The sequence below is a fragment of the Sebastes fasciatus genome, chromosome 5 (genome assembly GCF_043250625.1).
Source record: "Sebastes fasciatus isolate fSebFas1 chromosome 5, fSebFas1.pri, whole genome shotgun sequence".
Lineage (NCBI taxonomy): Eukaryota > Metazoa > Chordata > Actinopteri > Perciformes > Sebastidae > Sebastes > Sebastes fasciatus.
The window spans coordinates 8,292,396-8,308,339 of record NC_133799.1 but is presented as its reverse complement, the minus strand read 5'-3'; the positions used below and the strand labels follow the sequence as shown (position 1 = coordinate 8,308,339).

The window sequence follows — 15,944 nt, the reverse complement described above, 5'->3', positions numbered from 1 at the left end:
AATATTTGTCATTGTTCTGTGTTGTCAATTGATTTCCAATAATAAATATAAATATATACATACATTTGCATAAAGCAAGCATATTTGTCCACTCCTGAGGTATCTCCCTTTAAGGTACATTTTGAACAGATATAAAATGGGTGATTAATTTGCGATTAATCGCAATTTACTATGGACAATGATGTGATTAATCACGATTTAATAATTTAATCGATTGACAGCCCTAATATTTTTTTAGATGACTATTGTCAGGGTTTTGCTTACTTGAAATTGTACTCTTATGGAAACAACAACTATTTTTTTTTATAAATAACTATTAATATCCTATAAAGTCAGTCTCCTGTGTTCACCGGAGTTTGCCGGGTATGTGTTTATCTCTAACTGAATTGACAGTGTCAGACATGTAGCTACTACAAATTATCTAAAAGCATACAGTGTTTCATCTGAAAGCAAGCCAAGAATATTTGTTAAGTCATCAAGAAATTATTTTTACTTCTATTTTATTAATCCCTTAACTCTCGGTTTAGGCAATTCATTGGCCAGAATCGAATGAGCAAAATATCCTTCAAATAACTTTGCAACGAATTCCCAAGAAATCAAAAGCTATGTAGTACTTGTGTGAAAATATCTGAATACAAAAGAGGTGAGATTGATTCAGATCTGCAACATTTTATGACTGCGTAAGGTCTCTGACTCGTGTGAGCTAATTGTCACCTATGACTGTTAACTCAAACTCACGACACACATATGCACACATGCTAATAATGACTGCTTGACACTCTATACTAGATCAACGTTCATGTTATATATGTAGAGGACCAGTGACTGTCTAGGGATGTCGATAACTATGACCTCAACATGACCCTAACTGAGAGTCACACAAATTGGTGCATGTAAACACATTGAACTCCAAAGCATTAGAATACTCTTGCATGCAAGAATGCAGAGGGATTTTCCTTCAGCTCTTTCACACCAGCCTGAATGATAACCAGGCCTACAGCCTAATGTACACAGAGAGTAGAGACACGTAAAGCCTCTCACACAAACAGAAACTGTCCATGCAAACAGCACAAGCCTGAAAACATGTCACACACAGCTGGCGTCTGCAAATGCTGCGTTTCGCTCTTTAATCACAACCACTCAGTTCATCCCTCTTTCATGAATCACATTTCTCTTTCCCTAAATACCTACATCTCTCTTTTCATCTCTCTCTTCAATCCCTCCATCACGACTAGGCCTGCATCTCTCGACCCAACCAGTATCAATCTAAACGCTGCTAATCTCTTCCTGTAGCTGTGTCTCTGCATCACTGTGCTAGTGCATCCTCCCCTGATTGAAACTGACATATGTTTGCACAGGTCTGGCTTGTAGCCATACAGTACAAAATACACACAGAGTGCACATCCACAGATATGGCAAAGAAAGAGGGGATTTGTCACACACACATGGACAAATACAAAGCCACATTTCCTAATAAACCACTAGCGTTGAAAGATAATATTTATGAAATGGAAGGAGGAAGGAAGGGACATGAAAACTGAAGCCTAAAAGGAAACATAAAATAACTGATGTCAGCAGTCTATCTTGTATTTCATGGCCTGTTTTGTTCTTTGCTGCTATATTTTTCTTACTCCCACAGATAGGAGTGTGAGGTCAGGTTGAAAATGCTTCAGCTAAAATAACAATTCAGCTTTTCATGTCAGCTTCCAGGACCAAAGAGCAAACATGTCTTTCTAGAGTGAAAAATCAGGATGAAACTCATATAGAAAAGGATGAGATGATATTTTCTTCACCCTTAGTAGAAATTCAACGCAGACAAGACACGTTATGGTTTGACAAATGGGGCAATAATCATGAATTTATCATTCATTATCCTCAGCAATTTGCATACTTCTAATCCCCCTCTTACAGTATTTCTTCACATGTAACCCACCGCAGAATAAGTCATGTGGTTTCCCCGGGGCTTGGTGAATGGTATTCTGGGAAACTAAGGGAATCACTAATTGAAGTAGATGACGCAAGTTGAAGGTAAGTGGGTACTCCAAAAAAAAACAAGGCATCCAATCAGTGCATAAATACTCATCATGATCGTGTGTTCTGACATTTTTTCTCACAAATGAAGAAGAAAAAGACCACACAAATTTAATCTATTTAACCGCAATACGATTTCATGTTAATTCATTCATTAAGTAGAGTCTAAGAGGAGATTGCGCCAAGCACTAACAGTCAGCTTGGGAGCTGAATACATTATGCAGAGAAGCACATTAATATTATATGGCCAAATAAATCCAACATCCCTGAGGGGTTTCCCTGCCACCATGTCTATCCACCTCTTCTTCCAGAATATAAAAGACAGTGCTGGAGGAAAAGGTGCAGGAAAGGATTAAGGAAAGAAGGACAACAGGACATAAGAAACAGTCAGGGGATGAATAGAGTGAAGAAAGAGAAAGGTATACTTAGGTGGAGAAGGGATGGTATGAGGTAGAAGATGGGAACAGCAGAGGTAGAGTGAAGACGGAGATGCCACCAGAGCACTATGTGATGATAAATGGGTTTATATAGCAACTCACATGGGCTCATTCACTGGTTCCCAAACTGGGGGTCCCAACCCCCACAAGGGGTCGCCAAAGCTTCACAGAGGGTCGCGATGCCTTCTTATTTTAAGGGGTGTAAGACCACTTTTTTTTTTTTTTTTACAGTTGGCCTATATCTCAGTATTTCTTAATTTCTATGAAGAAAACTAAACGAAGAGGCATCCCGGTAGCTCACCTGATAGAGCAGGCGCCCTAGTCCTTACCACAGCGGCCAGGGATTTGAATCTGACCTGTGGCCCTTTACTTCCCCTCTCTCCCCTTTTCAAATCTATCACTATCAAATAAAGGCAAAAGACCAAAAATATTATCTTAAAATTTTTTTTAAAAAAATGTAATTGTTATTTTTAAAGTGGGGGTTATTATTTAAAATATAAACTTAAAACAAATCTCACATGATTAGGGTACGGTGAAGATCTGAACACAAGCTATAGTCACAGAGCCTTCCCTCACTGCTAAACAGCCTCGTCCTGCATTAGAAAAGTACGCAGTTAAAACAACCATAGAGCTGATAGAACAATGGCCAAGCATCAGGGAGTAGAAAACACTGAATTTGTCAAAAAAAAGAAGCCTATTAAGTAAGTATAATTGTTAAAAGTTTTAAAAAAAAATACACAATACAGATAATTGTATTAAAAGTCCCTAAAATAACAGGAAAACTCATCTCTGAGTCAATATTCACAGGAAATAATCTGCTCAAATTTGATCCAAATCGCTCGTTCAGCAGTTATTGAGTTCACTATTTGAGTAAATTGTACAGTTCATCAGTTGTTCTATACTGTTATTGTTATGCATTGAATATAATATGAAATATCCATAAAATATGTCACTTAGTCACGAGTTGTCAGTTAACTCAATGATAGAAAAGGGTCCCCTAAGGAAAAAGGTTGGCAACCACTGACGCTCACCAACGTGAACAAGCTTTTACCTGAACAGCAAGACACAACTTGGCATGAGCAAAGCAATGCATCAGTAAACTATCCACAATGTAGCAGATGTTTTTTCCCTCTGTACACACAGGAGTGGTGACAGAAATGAGGATATAACTGAAGCTGCCATTTTGAGCCAAGATGCAAAAAGGCGACATGAAATAACAAAATAAAATCTAGGACACCAAATCTACGCAACCCCTTTTAATAATTTCTTAATCCCCCTTCCCACCACATGAGCTGATCAGACTCAGTGACTCAACAAAATACAGGCCTTTCACTATGATTACACTGTCCTCTGCCCTCTCCCTTTGGGGCTCTGACACGCATTGCTGCTCTCTGTGGATCTCTTCCACTCTCACGCTATCCTACTCAGACATTTTAACTCACTTCATCTCCTTTCCTATCTCCACCACTCCTCATTCTGTTTACCTGCTTCTTCCTGGCAATGGCTGACTCTTCACTCTCCCTTTCTATCTCCCAGCTCGTGTCAGCTTCTTTCTCTGTGTGTCTCTCTCATTGTCTGTCTCTCCTCTAATTGGGTACTGTGGATTGCTCTCCTGGCTGCTCTGCTATGGCCTCTGGAAAAGACACTATTATGAAAGCAGCATTTTTTAATGTGTGTGTGCCTCAGGACTTCGAGATAGAGATATAGGGAGACCTTGTAATACTCAAAGTTAGGCTCACAGAGGATCTACAGTAGGCTGTGTGACCTGAACACATCCTTTTGGTGTGTGTGAAAGGACAAAGCAGCAGCCACAACACAAGACCGTCTTTTTATGATAAAACTAGAGCCACTGATTAAATTAGACTACACATCGTTGACATCAAATCACCTACTGTTTTGACAGCAGGCTCTTCTAATCTCTACGTGGGCCCTGTCAGGATGAAAACAGCATCCCTAGTCTGTTAGTCAACAGTCTGTGCTACTTCCAGTTTGTTTTTAATGTGTGATGTGTCAATTTACATAAACCAGTATGGCACCGATGGGAAGATAAGAAGCAACTACTGCGAGGAAAAATATTTTTTGAAAACTAGGCTGTCAAAGTCAGCGCACATTTGTTTTAACGCCACTAATTTCTTTAACGTATTAACACAATCGATCTTCCGGTGGTTGTAGCAGGCTAAATTTTTGAAGCTAGAGTGAAGATACTGGCATCATATTAAATTAGAAAACCTGAGGAATCCATTGGTACCAACCGTGTAATACTAGCCTGCGATGGAGGCTAAATAACGCTCCAAACTTGAGCTATGTTTTGGTGAGGAAAAAACGTTATGGCCATTTTCAAATGGGTGAAAATGGGTTCTATGGGTACCCACGAGTCTCCCCTTTACAGACATGCCCACTTTATGATAATCACATGCAGTTTGGGGCAAGTCATAGTCAAGTCAGCACACTGACACACTGACAGCTGTTGTTGCCTGTTGGGCTGCAGTTTGCCATGTTATGATTTGAGCATATTCTTTATGCTAAATGCAGTACCTGTGAGGGTTTCTGGACAATATTTGTCATTGTTTTGTGTTGTTAATTGATTTTCAATAATAAATATATACATACATTTTCATAAAACAAGCATATTTGCCCACTCCCATGTTGATAAGAGTATTAAATACTTGACAAATCTCCCTTTAAAAATGTGTGATTAATTTGCAATTAATCGCAATTAATCATGGACAATCATGCAATTAATCGCAATTTAATATTTGAATCGATTGACAGCCATAATATTTTTGATTAAGTTTAGTTCATGACTATTGTCAGGGTTTTGCTTACTTAAAAAGTGTACACTTGTGGAAACAACAAAAAAACATGTTTTTGTATAATAAACTATTAATATCCTATAAAGTCAGTCTCCTGTGTTCACTGGAGTTGACAGTGTTGAATTGACAGTGTAAGACATGTAGCTACTACAAATTATCTAACATTTTAATCAAATGACAACGGTAATGAAAACATTATTTAGTCAAGGAAAATTATCTGCTAAATTATGTGTGGATTTACTACGCAGTGCTTCATTTGTAACTACTAAAGTATGAGCCTTCCCAAACGTACAAATACAGTTTAAATAGTTGTTGTTTTTATCTGATGACATTTTTGGCAAAGACATTTTTCAAACTGAATCTGATATGTCATTCAAGTAAGCAGTTTGATTACGCTGTAGGAGAACCTCATCTTCTCCCAGCTGCCACTAGATTACACAAACATGTCTGTTTATCTGGCTTTGAATCTTGGGCATCATTACATAAGCTCGTCTATGCATGTGTGTGTGTGTGAGCGGGTGTATCAGCTGCACAAAGAACAAGATGGAATTTGGAGGGCTGTTGTGAGGATGTTTGTGCTGCTGTGTCTATGAATGAATGTGGTGTTAGGAAGAGTGTGAACAAGGCCGAGCAGATTGATTTTGACGGCTCTCCCTCCGTCTCCTCCTCTCCTGAGTCTCTGTCCCTGTGTGTCTTTGTTGTGGGAAAGTTCATTTGGGTCTCTGTCAAACTTATTGTCAAGCACGGTCACAATGGACCCATTCTACTGTGACACATTCAACAATGAGGAAGACACACACAAACACGCACTATGATGACTGAACAGACATATACACATGTACGTTTTACATTCCAGCATTGTCTAATGTTGTGTTAGCATCACTTATGTTATTATTAGGAAACTCCAGTGACTCAGACTTGACACTCCACAATATGTACTAACGTCAGAAACAGCTTTGTCTATCACTTCACCATCTCAGAGGCACGGACTATTGTTTTGGACCCTCAACTTCCTTTGCATGTTGAATTCCAAATGCTTCCATCAGGGCAGTGATTTAAGACCTGATCAGACAGAGTGCATTTTAGCAGCCTGGGGCAGCTTTTTCTAATTGTTTTCAATGAGTGAAACATTTTGCATGCTGCTTTTGCATTGCTGAGCACCTTGCATGAAAAGAAATTCAGACTCAGAGCGGAAAAGCGCCCAAACGTCATTAGCGTTTTTTTCTCATTGTGGTGACTTTTGCTGGATACTCCAAGATATATGACTTTACCAACCGTAGTTACTATGAGCTGAACAGAAAACAGCAAGAGGCAAATTAGTGCGGTACTTGAGATTTTGGGTAAGTTATTTTCATTAATTTAAACTGTACTATTAACTATTACGACCAGTGTGTAACAATTAGGGGGATCTATTGGTAGAAATGGCATATTAATAACTATGTTTTCATTAATGTTTAATCACCTGAAAATAAGAATCGTGTTTTCGTTACTGGAGAATGAGCCGTTTATATCTACATAGGGAGCGGGTTCTCTTCATGGAGTCGGCCGCCATGTTGCACCGCCATGTTTCTACAGTAGCCCAGAACGGCTTGGGCCGGAGTCGATAACGTTAGTTGCTTCACCACTCCCCTCCCTTGTACACACACTCTAAGCACTGGCTCTGCTCCAAATGACCTACACTGCTCTTACAACAACTGGCTCTAGAGAGGGACATTCGCGTTTTCGGGTCGGCCACCGTAGCTTTCCTACGCGCTTGGCACACGAGAGGCTTCAGTTGGTTGCAATCTCAACATCACCGCTAGATACCGCCAGATCCTACACACTGTTCCTTTAAGGTAATGTTAGCATTCATTTGGTGGCTGTCCAGCAACATATAAAATAAAAAGACACAGCAAACTGCAAAAAAACGCTCTGTCTGATCGGGCAAGAAAAGGGCATTGCGGTGCGCCTCGCGTTTTCCACGCGTGTGATCAGGGCCTTAGTCTCCCCAAAGGTGTTATGTGTGTCATGTTTCATGGTGACAGTGTAGGAGATATGGATCTTGTGCTGTGTTTGATGTATTATACTGTATGTATTTGTTTGGACTAATGTCTGGAAAGCATATTGCCCCACTAGGAAAGTTTCTGAATCTGAATGTGCACAGTCATTATTTGAACACACACATACACGACAATCACATGTTGTTAAAGCAGTAACATGCCTCTCCTACTGTGCTCCATTGTAGGAATTTCCACAAACAGACAGGATGTCCTATTAATCACCATCTGGGGGTTACAACAACCTAAGACTTGTATGCAAGTATGTATACTGCTTGTATTTGCTATGAAAAAGGGATGGATACATTTATGAGTCTGTGTATGGCTGTGTCTATGGACGACCAGATTAGACTAATCTAGCCAGGAGAAACACGGACTCAAACTATGACTCATGGATGAAGAATAATTGGCACCAATCGTGAGCGATGGCAGGGAGACATTTCACATTCACAGACGGCGTGCTGCTCTGTTTCATTCCATCCTAAGATTTCTGCTAGGCCACTGAGGGCTGTTTCCGATGCATCAGCCCACATGAGTTATGTGTTTGGGCCAATGGCAAGACATTAAATTACTCATTTGGGTCTGCAACCGGGAGCAGCATAGCAATCCTTGCACAGAGGGCTTTGAGAGGAAACACATACCATTAACAATGGTTTGAACAACATGTACAGACCTGGTGCAACATCCTTCAGGCTTTTGTGCCCACATCAACCCACCAAATATTCAGAAATCAATGAAAATGTACACTTGGGAGCCTCTGCCAAGCTCATTACCAAGTCCTTCTAGAGTTAGAGGCTATTGGATGCCATGGTACATTGACCAGAGTTGACCAGAGATATGCTGCTGACTATTTGACATTACTGATCTTTCTCCAAGGCTTCTTCAAGTCAGGGGGTAATAGTTTTTTGTGGTAATACAAAGACACTGTGTTTGTGTCTGTTAGTTGTATGTTTGTAATTATTGCATGAAATGGCTGAACATTACCTTCACAAACCCCATTTCAATTGTTTGAAATGTTATCAGTGTTGTTTAAGTGAGTTTGTGTGGCAGAAAAAGCATCCCTCTAAAGGGCTTTTCACGTGGGGAGCGATTGACGTGCCTCGTAATTCATTTTCAATGAGATGCGAGCGGGCAGGTAGGGAGGCGGAGGGTTGACATGTCTTGAACCTTTTTTCTGCGCGTCGCGACGTGCACTGCAAATCAATGGATGAGAGACTGATCCTTGGCATTTGTGAGTTCCCTGAAATAGAAAATTGTTTTCGGGACATGAACAGGAGGGCTTTCGTATGGCAGAGCATCAGCGCAAGACTGGATGTGTCAGGTAACGTTAATGTTTAAGGCCCTGACACACCAAGCCGACGGTTGGCTGTCGGACATTTTGGGGCCGTCGGTGAGCGTCTATCGACCTAGTTTTTTCGGTGTCTCCCGCACAGTCGGCTCTAGTCTGCCCGTGTTGGAGGTTTTTCAGCCGATTCAGCATGTTCAATCGGCGGAGGAGCCCGTCGGTGAGAGAAATCACTCTGATTGGCGGTTCAGATTAAACGTATCAGTGCACGAGAAGAGAAATGAAAATGAGGAAAGCAAGCCAACAAGTAAACTCAAGAGGAAAACACAGAAGGCTCTTCTCATTTTTCATCTGATCTGATCATTCCAATACATTGATATTTCACAGCGACATTGCCATCTGGAACGACGCTAGGTGGTGAGTGAGAGTGGTGTGAAAATGGTCGGCAAACGCCACTTTATTTCATGTACGAATCATAACAATGGCTTTTATATCCGCAGTTCTCGGTCTTCCGGTTTCCTTTTTGAATGACTAATACAGACTACTGCGACCTGCTGGTGTGAAGAGTCATTTCCTCTCACGCAGGTGCAGAACGTACGTGGTAGTTGGCCGCTGGCTGTAGTCTTTGCGGTGTGTTTGGGTGCAACTTTTTGGCCAGGACAAAGGCAACGCGATGCAACTCAAAGGTGATGTTGGGTTAGTGTTTCTGGGCCTTTAAACGACAATGCTATATTAGCTAACTTCAGCTATCAATATTAACAGTCTGTGGTTGGCATCATGTCCCGTGTGTCAACAAATCGAGCAGTGATTATGGATATATGATACACCACACAGTTGTACCGGCAGGGATACATACAGTAGTGCACAGAAGCAGTTTCCATGGTTGCCACGATTAGCACCTGACATTTAGTCATGGAGCGCTTGTCTGCCTCTCTATTCACATAGAGAGTGCAGTCAGACCCAGCAGATACAAGCAAGTATGCAGGTGGAGTGTTGCTCCATGCCCGAAAAGCCCTTGATGCAGCTTAAAAGAGAAGAAAAATGGAAAACATGACCATGACCCCAACCCCAATTCTTTTTTGCTCATGCCAGCAGCCCTTTAGCAAAAAAAATGTGTTAAAGGTGAAGGGTTAATGTTAAACTGTAGTCCAAGAGCTGGCACTCGACCCATGAGCAACACACACTGGTTATTACACAGGGATCTCAGCACCAATATCATGTTTCTCTCATTACAACTCAATTGAAAGAGATGATCTTTTATGCTGAGAAGCTTGTGACAAGCCGAGTCAGTGGATATGACCCTGCATGCTTGTATGTCATGCGCTGAGCCAGATAGACAGGGAATTTAGAACCTAATTTATTTATTTTTTAATTGTATCATAGCAAAAACAATATAATCATACTGATATAATTTACTATTTGACAGTCGCCACACTCGGCCATGATCACAAAAGCGAATGATCATCAGGTTTGACATAAAGTCAGGTAATAGCCCATTAAAGGAATGAAGTGGAGCCCACCATATGGCCTTGTGTCCTCTCTGCCCTCAACTCTGCAGCATTCCAGTCAAGGGTTTATCCCAGTTTCAGCCGGGCAAGCTCTAAGTACTGGGCCTCGCTGTGACAGTCTGATTCCTACTGCTACTAACTAGGATTAACAAGACTACAAGTCTGAAGCCCTGCTAGTGGCCACAAGAGGCTGCAGTGTTCATTACAACCCACAAAATTGCTGGATGGAGTCAACAACACTCTGCAACAACATACTGAAGAAATGCTCACAACATACTGATTTCTGCTATTCTTAGAGCCTCGTCAGTGTCGGGACTACAATTCCTCCTGATGGTGGTGCTACAGGAAATGCCATGGGTTCATTAAAATCAAGGGTTTTCCCCATTGGGAGCATCAGAGCATCAGTTCTTGTGTAGGAGGGGAAGTTTGGGCTTGATGGTAGTGCTAGATGAACAGTCAGAGGGTCACTATTAAAAGCATTACTGGACATTAAGAAAGAGAAGTCACTGATGTCATCTCATTTGAGTTTATAAGTGATACACTGCTCTTATACGATTAGAAATTGAATCTATTAAACTTCACTTTTTGTGATGATGTCTGAGCCTCCTCCTTACAGCTCCCACCCTCAAAGTCTAATGGGATCAGGAATCCCATGCTGCACCAGTGTGATTACCTTGAGGGGAGCTGAGTAAATTACTGGTGAAACAACCACCACACAAGTGCAGGTTCTCGTGAGTACAGAAAAGCATACTGGAGTTACTTAAAATGACATCTGCCTCGCACTGTGCACAACCAGAGATGCAGTAATCCCACTTGCAGTAAACAGGAAATTCATAGAAAATGAGCATAAGTACTATTAGAACTTTGTACATTATAGGGGGAGAGGCTCTTTTTAAGGAAAAATACAACACAGAAAAATGCTGTTCTGAAAGCATGTTTGATTTTTGGATTCACTGTCGGGAATTTGCATTATTGTGATCATCATTTAGAGGTCACAGTTCACCAACAGTTAAATTTAGCACAACATCCCTCTTTTTATCCGCTATATTGTGTCATCACTAATACTACAGTATACTAATACTGCCTCTCTCCCTTTGAACTAAAATGTCTTCTACCTTGTGTGTTACCCAGGGACAGCCATGCTGGCCATGACATGGGGCTTTAAAAAGCAGAGCTAACGAGGATTAGCATCCAATTTTAACACCTGACTGTAATCCTGCCCTCCCACAGTCCATGCTAAGCCTGTGTGCTAGCCATGCTAATGGACCAGAAGCGGTTTGCAGACGGTCTATTTTTTTCTTCTCAACTGTTACCTAACAACTTGGCTCGTGACAAATGCAGTGGATGACAGGACAGCAGCACACTTGTGGGGGGATGGGGGAGCAGCAGATTAGCTCGTCATTTCTTACTGTTGTAAGGTAAAGTTGGAGGAGTCTTGATACTGAAAAAAAATACTTATTGTTGGATCAATCGGTTCTGTTACTGTACTATTTTTGTTTGACTCCGCTTCTCTGATTTTGTCTCATGATCCAAAACTGTACATAAAATAGAACCAAAAGATCTGTATACTGCTGTGCCCTGCAACAGAGAAAAAAAGAGATTACCTATCAACACCACTATTACTATATTTTACTGATCAACACTGTGCAGCATAAACCAAATATGAGAGGGAACACACTGAATCACTTTGGGTTGATCATTAACTACTGGCTATTGCGCTGTCTGTTATTATCACCCTGAGAGATTCAATATTTATAATAATGTTAATATCTATCGTGCATCTGTACGTGCACAGTCAGCATGAGCTTATTAGACATTATTGTGCATAAGGTGGCTGTGTGCTACAACCACAGCTCTGTCCAAACTCTGACAGGGTCAGAAAGGGTGTAGCCTCATGCATCATGGTCATCCTCTAAATTATAACCTATACTGAGCAGTTTATAGTCTGTACAATGACGTGTGTGTGTGTGACAAACAGTGATGCTGTTATGGTTGCGGTCATTACAACCTACTCCAGACTGTCAGGCCGATTGTCACATTTTTCATGATACTGTAGCATGGCAGTTTAATACACTGTTGTCAAACATACAGAATAGTTCATTATTATTGTATCAGCCATTTCCACTGATTGAAATGCCATTCATTCAATTGAAATTTAGCTCTACTCTGATTTTACACAGCAGACCTTTAATCTCAGATCTTAAGCATGCTTGGGCAGTTAACAACAGTCCAAATCATGGTCTCCTACAAATAAATAAATAATCATGAGATGTTAAATTCAACAGATCTACGGACTAATTTCGTCAGATAACCATTTCAATTCATTACACGGCTGTATAGCAAATTTCGAAGCAGTTTTCACTGTATTATATGAGTAAAGAACTTCCTGTTTGGCATGTGGCAGTGATCCATTTAGAGTTTATTTTATTGCTTATTTTCTCTGTTTTACGCAAGTGTTACCTTTTTTATGGCGAACCAAATTCCCCTTATAGTGCAATAAAGTTTGGATGACTGAATTAGCTGTTGATTGTTTTCATAGTCTACACTCCTCCACTAGCTGGCATGGTCGGTGGTCATGATAACATTACTGCCAATTCTGTAAAAGTTGGAAATGTTGTTGTATCAACAAACAAAAGATCACATCATCACCCTCCATGACATCTTTACAGAAACATGCACCATGCTTCAAGCCAGTACGCTCAGTATTTGAAATAATCAAAAATCGGGTTTAGGATTTATATACTTGTATATAGATGAATTATATATAGATGATAATTATTGTCCAAGTCCAAACCGCTAGAAACTAACTATGAGAGCTGTCACTTCAAAATCAATGTATAGGTTCCTGCCTTTCCCACAAATCCACTTCTAACTTAATGACATGGCTACACATCACCGGGCAGCAATAACATCATTCCTTTCGAAACACTGATAGACGGACACACACATAAACACGAACACAACCAATTGAGATTGAGCTAATGAGATTCTTCCTCAGCAGCAGACAGACACACTGGCATTGAGTTCATTTACTAAATGCACTGGAATAAGGCTCGAGTGACATCGTCAAGCTTTTTTGGAGCACAGACAAAAAATAACCACTTTGAGGAAACTGCAGGGGGGAAATATTGTGAGCAAATCGTGATCTACACATATTTCCCCATGTTCACTGCCTCATAACGTTGCCTATGTATCGTGGACTATGGGAGCTTACATAATCCATCCAAGGTTGATTCAGTCAGTCAACATATTTAGGCTGTTCTGGTCAAACAAATGGCAAGTGGTCGTCAATATAGGATGCCTGAATGATATTAAAGATAAGAAATAAGAGATATCGTGTGAAGCAGATGGATGGACGGAGGCTTTCGGGTTGCCAGCTGCAGAGCTGTAGGGATTCATCCCTCCATCACTGGCCTTCCCCCCTGATGATGTCATCAATTAAAGGGACATGAAACTAAAACAATCACCTGCTCTCGTTTTCCTCACTACGGAGATGGATCAGTCCGACCATGGGTGGGTACGAATGTACGCATGCACCCACCTCTACAGATATGCAATCCACACGCAAGCACCGGGTAAAAAAATGGCAATGTGTTGTGAGCAGATACACAGCAGAGTCATACGGTGCCACGAGTGTGTCAGTGCATGTGTTTCAGAAAAACACCATACAAAGAGAATTCATACAAGTGAGCCAGCTGGGCACATAAGCCCTTCTGCACAATAAATCCAAATAATCCTTTACGATGGGAAGCGGGAAAAAGGGGGGTGGGGGGGTTACTCAGACATATGCACACACACACACACACACACACAAGGTACACACGGTTCAATTAGCTTCGCCATTGTGCCTCTGTGGTAGACATTCAGTGGCTGTGCCCTTTTCCTAAGAATAACACGCAACTCAACGGAATGTATGCACTCAAAATAGCAAAGGCAGCTTATGACATTTGAACCTCCCAAACACACACACACACACACACACACACACACACACACACACACACACGCGTGCCAGCAGATGAAGCACTGTAGGACAAGGACATAAAGGGGGATTACCCTGTATGACAGTAGAAAAGGGGACAGCATAATAAAAAAAGAAAATCATCCTTACCTTCCATCATGGTTGCAGATTTGCATTCCTCTATCTCCAAGGAGCCTGAAATGAAAGCAGGAGGCGTGTGGAGGGGGGAGAAGAGAAGAAGCCCCCGGTTACCAGAGAGATACAGTAGAATTGATGGGCAGCAGAGCAGCCGTGTGCATGTGGCTAACGCCCTGGCTAACTGTGAGCCTCAGACACCCCCAGACGTCGCCTGTCAACTAGTCCAGGAGAGAGAGAGAGAGATACAGAGAGAGATAGAAAGAAAGAGGAGGGGTAGGGGCCTGGCCAGGGCTAGCTGCCGATCAGAGCTGGGGCTTAAGCCATGGATGCTGCTACTGTTACTGCTGCTGCTGCTGCTGCTGCGGCTCTAACCTACACACTCAGCCGAGGATGCTGAGAGGTGGGGGGAAAAGCTAACTGGAGGAAAAAAATAAATAAAAGAGGCAGGGTAGAGAGAGGGAGGGAGGGAGGCGGAGAGAACCGAGAGGGAGGGTTATGTGTGTGTGTATGTGTGTTTGGCAGGGGGGTGGTAGTGTTGAGGAGGGGCGGAGGCAGTTTGCTGAGGTCAGAGACGGCCTAAGCCAATCCCTGCAGCTCTTTTGTGGAGTCACATGGCTTACAGCTTGAATCTCTTGACACCACGGCCCAAGAGAACACTACATTAGTAACCGCTCTTGCTTGACAAAATACTTGTGTGCATACACTGAATACACACACATGTTTACACATCCAAATAGAGGCACAGCAAAAGCCACCAGACATGTACAGAGTAAATACACCAAATCCGCTAAACACACACACACACACACACACACACACACACATACACATGAACCCCTCCCCTACACCCTACCTTATGTCAGTGCAGCGTGTGCCGAGGCTGCCCACCGGTGAGTGACATTAATGATTTGCTCGCGGAAAGAGTAACGTGCAGGTGTGAGCCAAGTGACAACCCATGCTGAGGACATACACAGACTCTACAATAACACACCAGAGCACACAATATGTTACCCAGCACCCGTCCTGCACAGTGACTGACTATTCCTGTAGTAGCTGTTTGTGTGTGGCTGCCTGTGTCCCGCCCTCCTTGGAATAAGGTGTGGTTTCACTCTGCTCTCTCTTTCTCTCCTCCTCTTCTCCCTGTTCACTCCCACCTTCCCCTCTCTCTCTCTCTCTCTCTGCCAGTCTGTTTCACTCCGCTGCCCTTTTCTGTGTCTGTGCTTTCCCACTGCACCGGGACCAGGATCGATCAGCGTGACGTCATGGCAACGCAGGCTACAGCTGCAACCAACGAGCAGGAAAGGGCCGGTGACAGAACAGCCCCCAGAGAGGGGTGTGCGCTAGTGTGTGTGCGCTGATTAATTTTCTATGAGAGGGTGCAGAGAGAGAGAGAGAGAGGGAGAGGGAGAGAGAAAGAGTGGGAGGGAGCGGGTGAATGTTTATGTGAACAAACCAAAGAGCAGAGGAGACTAACAATTAGGCAAACCGACAAAACAACAACAACAACAAATGAAACACTGACGTGATATAATACAAACACAAATGTGAAAATGAAACAGGAATGAATGCAGCTGGCAATTTGAGCCTATTATTAGTAATGCTTGGAATACATTTATTGATTGTTTTGTAGTGGTCATCGCAGTCACAGTACTACTCCGTATTGCGTATCAGTATTGTGTAAATCATACAGTAAGCCATGAAGTATATATACTGTATGGTAACAACGACATTCATT

General features: G+C 41.9%; 1 protein-coding gene across 9 annotated transcripts in view; it reads right to left on the bottom strand.

Annotated features, from left to right (window-relative positions):
* Positions 1 to 15,944, bottom strand: part of sgip1a (SH3GL interacting endocytic adaptor 1a) — a 95,351-nt gene that overhangs the window by 61,554 nt on the left and 17,853 nt on the right. For 6 of the 9 annotated variants that reach the window (XM_074634877.1, XM_074634882.1, XM_074634883.1 and 3 more), the window contains one exon: positions 14,222 to 14,266. The exons of 2 other annotated variants lie outside the window; for them this stretch is intronic. In XM_074634877.1, the coding sequence (XP_074490978.1) occupies positions 14,222 to 14,266 (45 nt within the window). Of the gene's footprint in view, positions 1 to 14,221; positions 14,267 to 15,062; positions 15,353 to 15,944 lie in introns of those variants that run through there. One more of the 9 variants, XM_074634885.1, reaches the window with a different exon arrangement.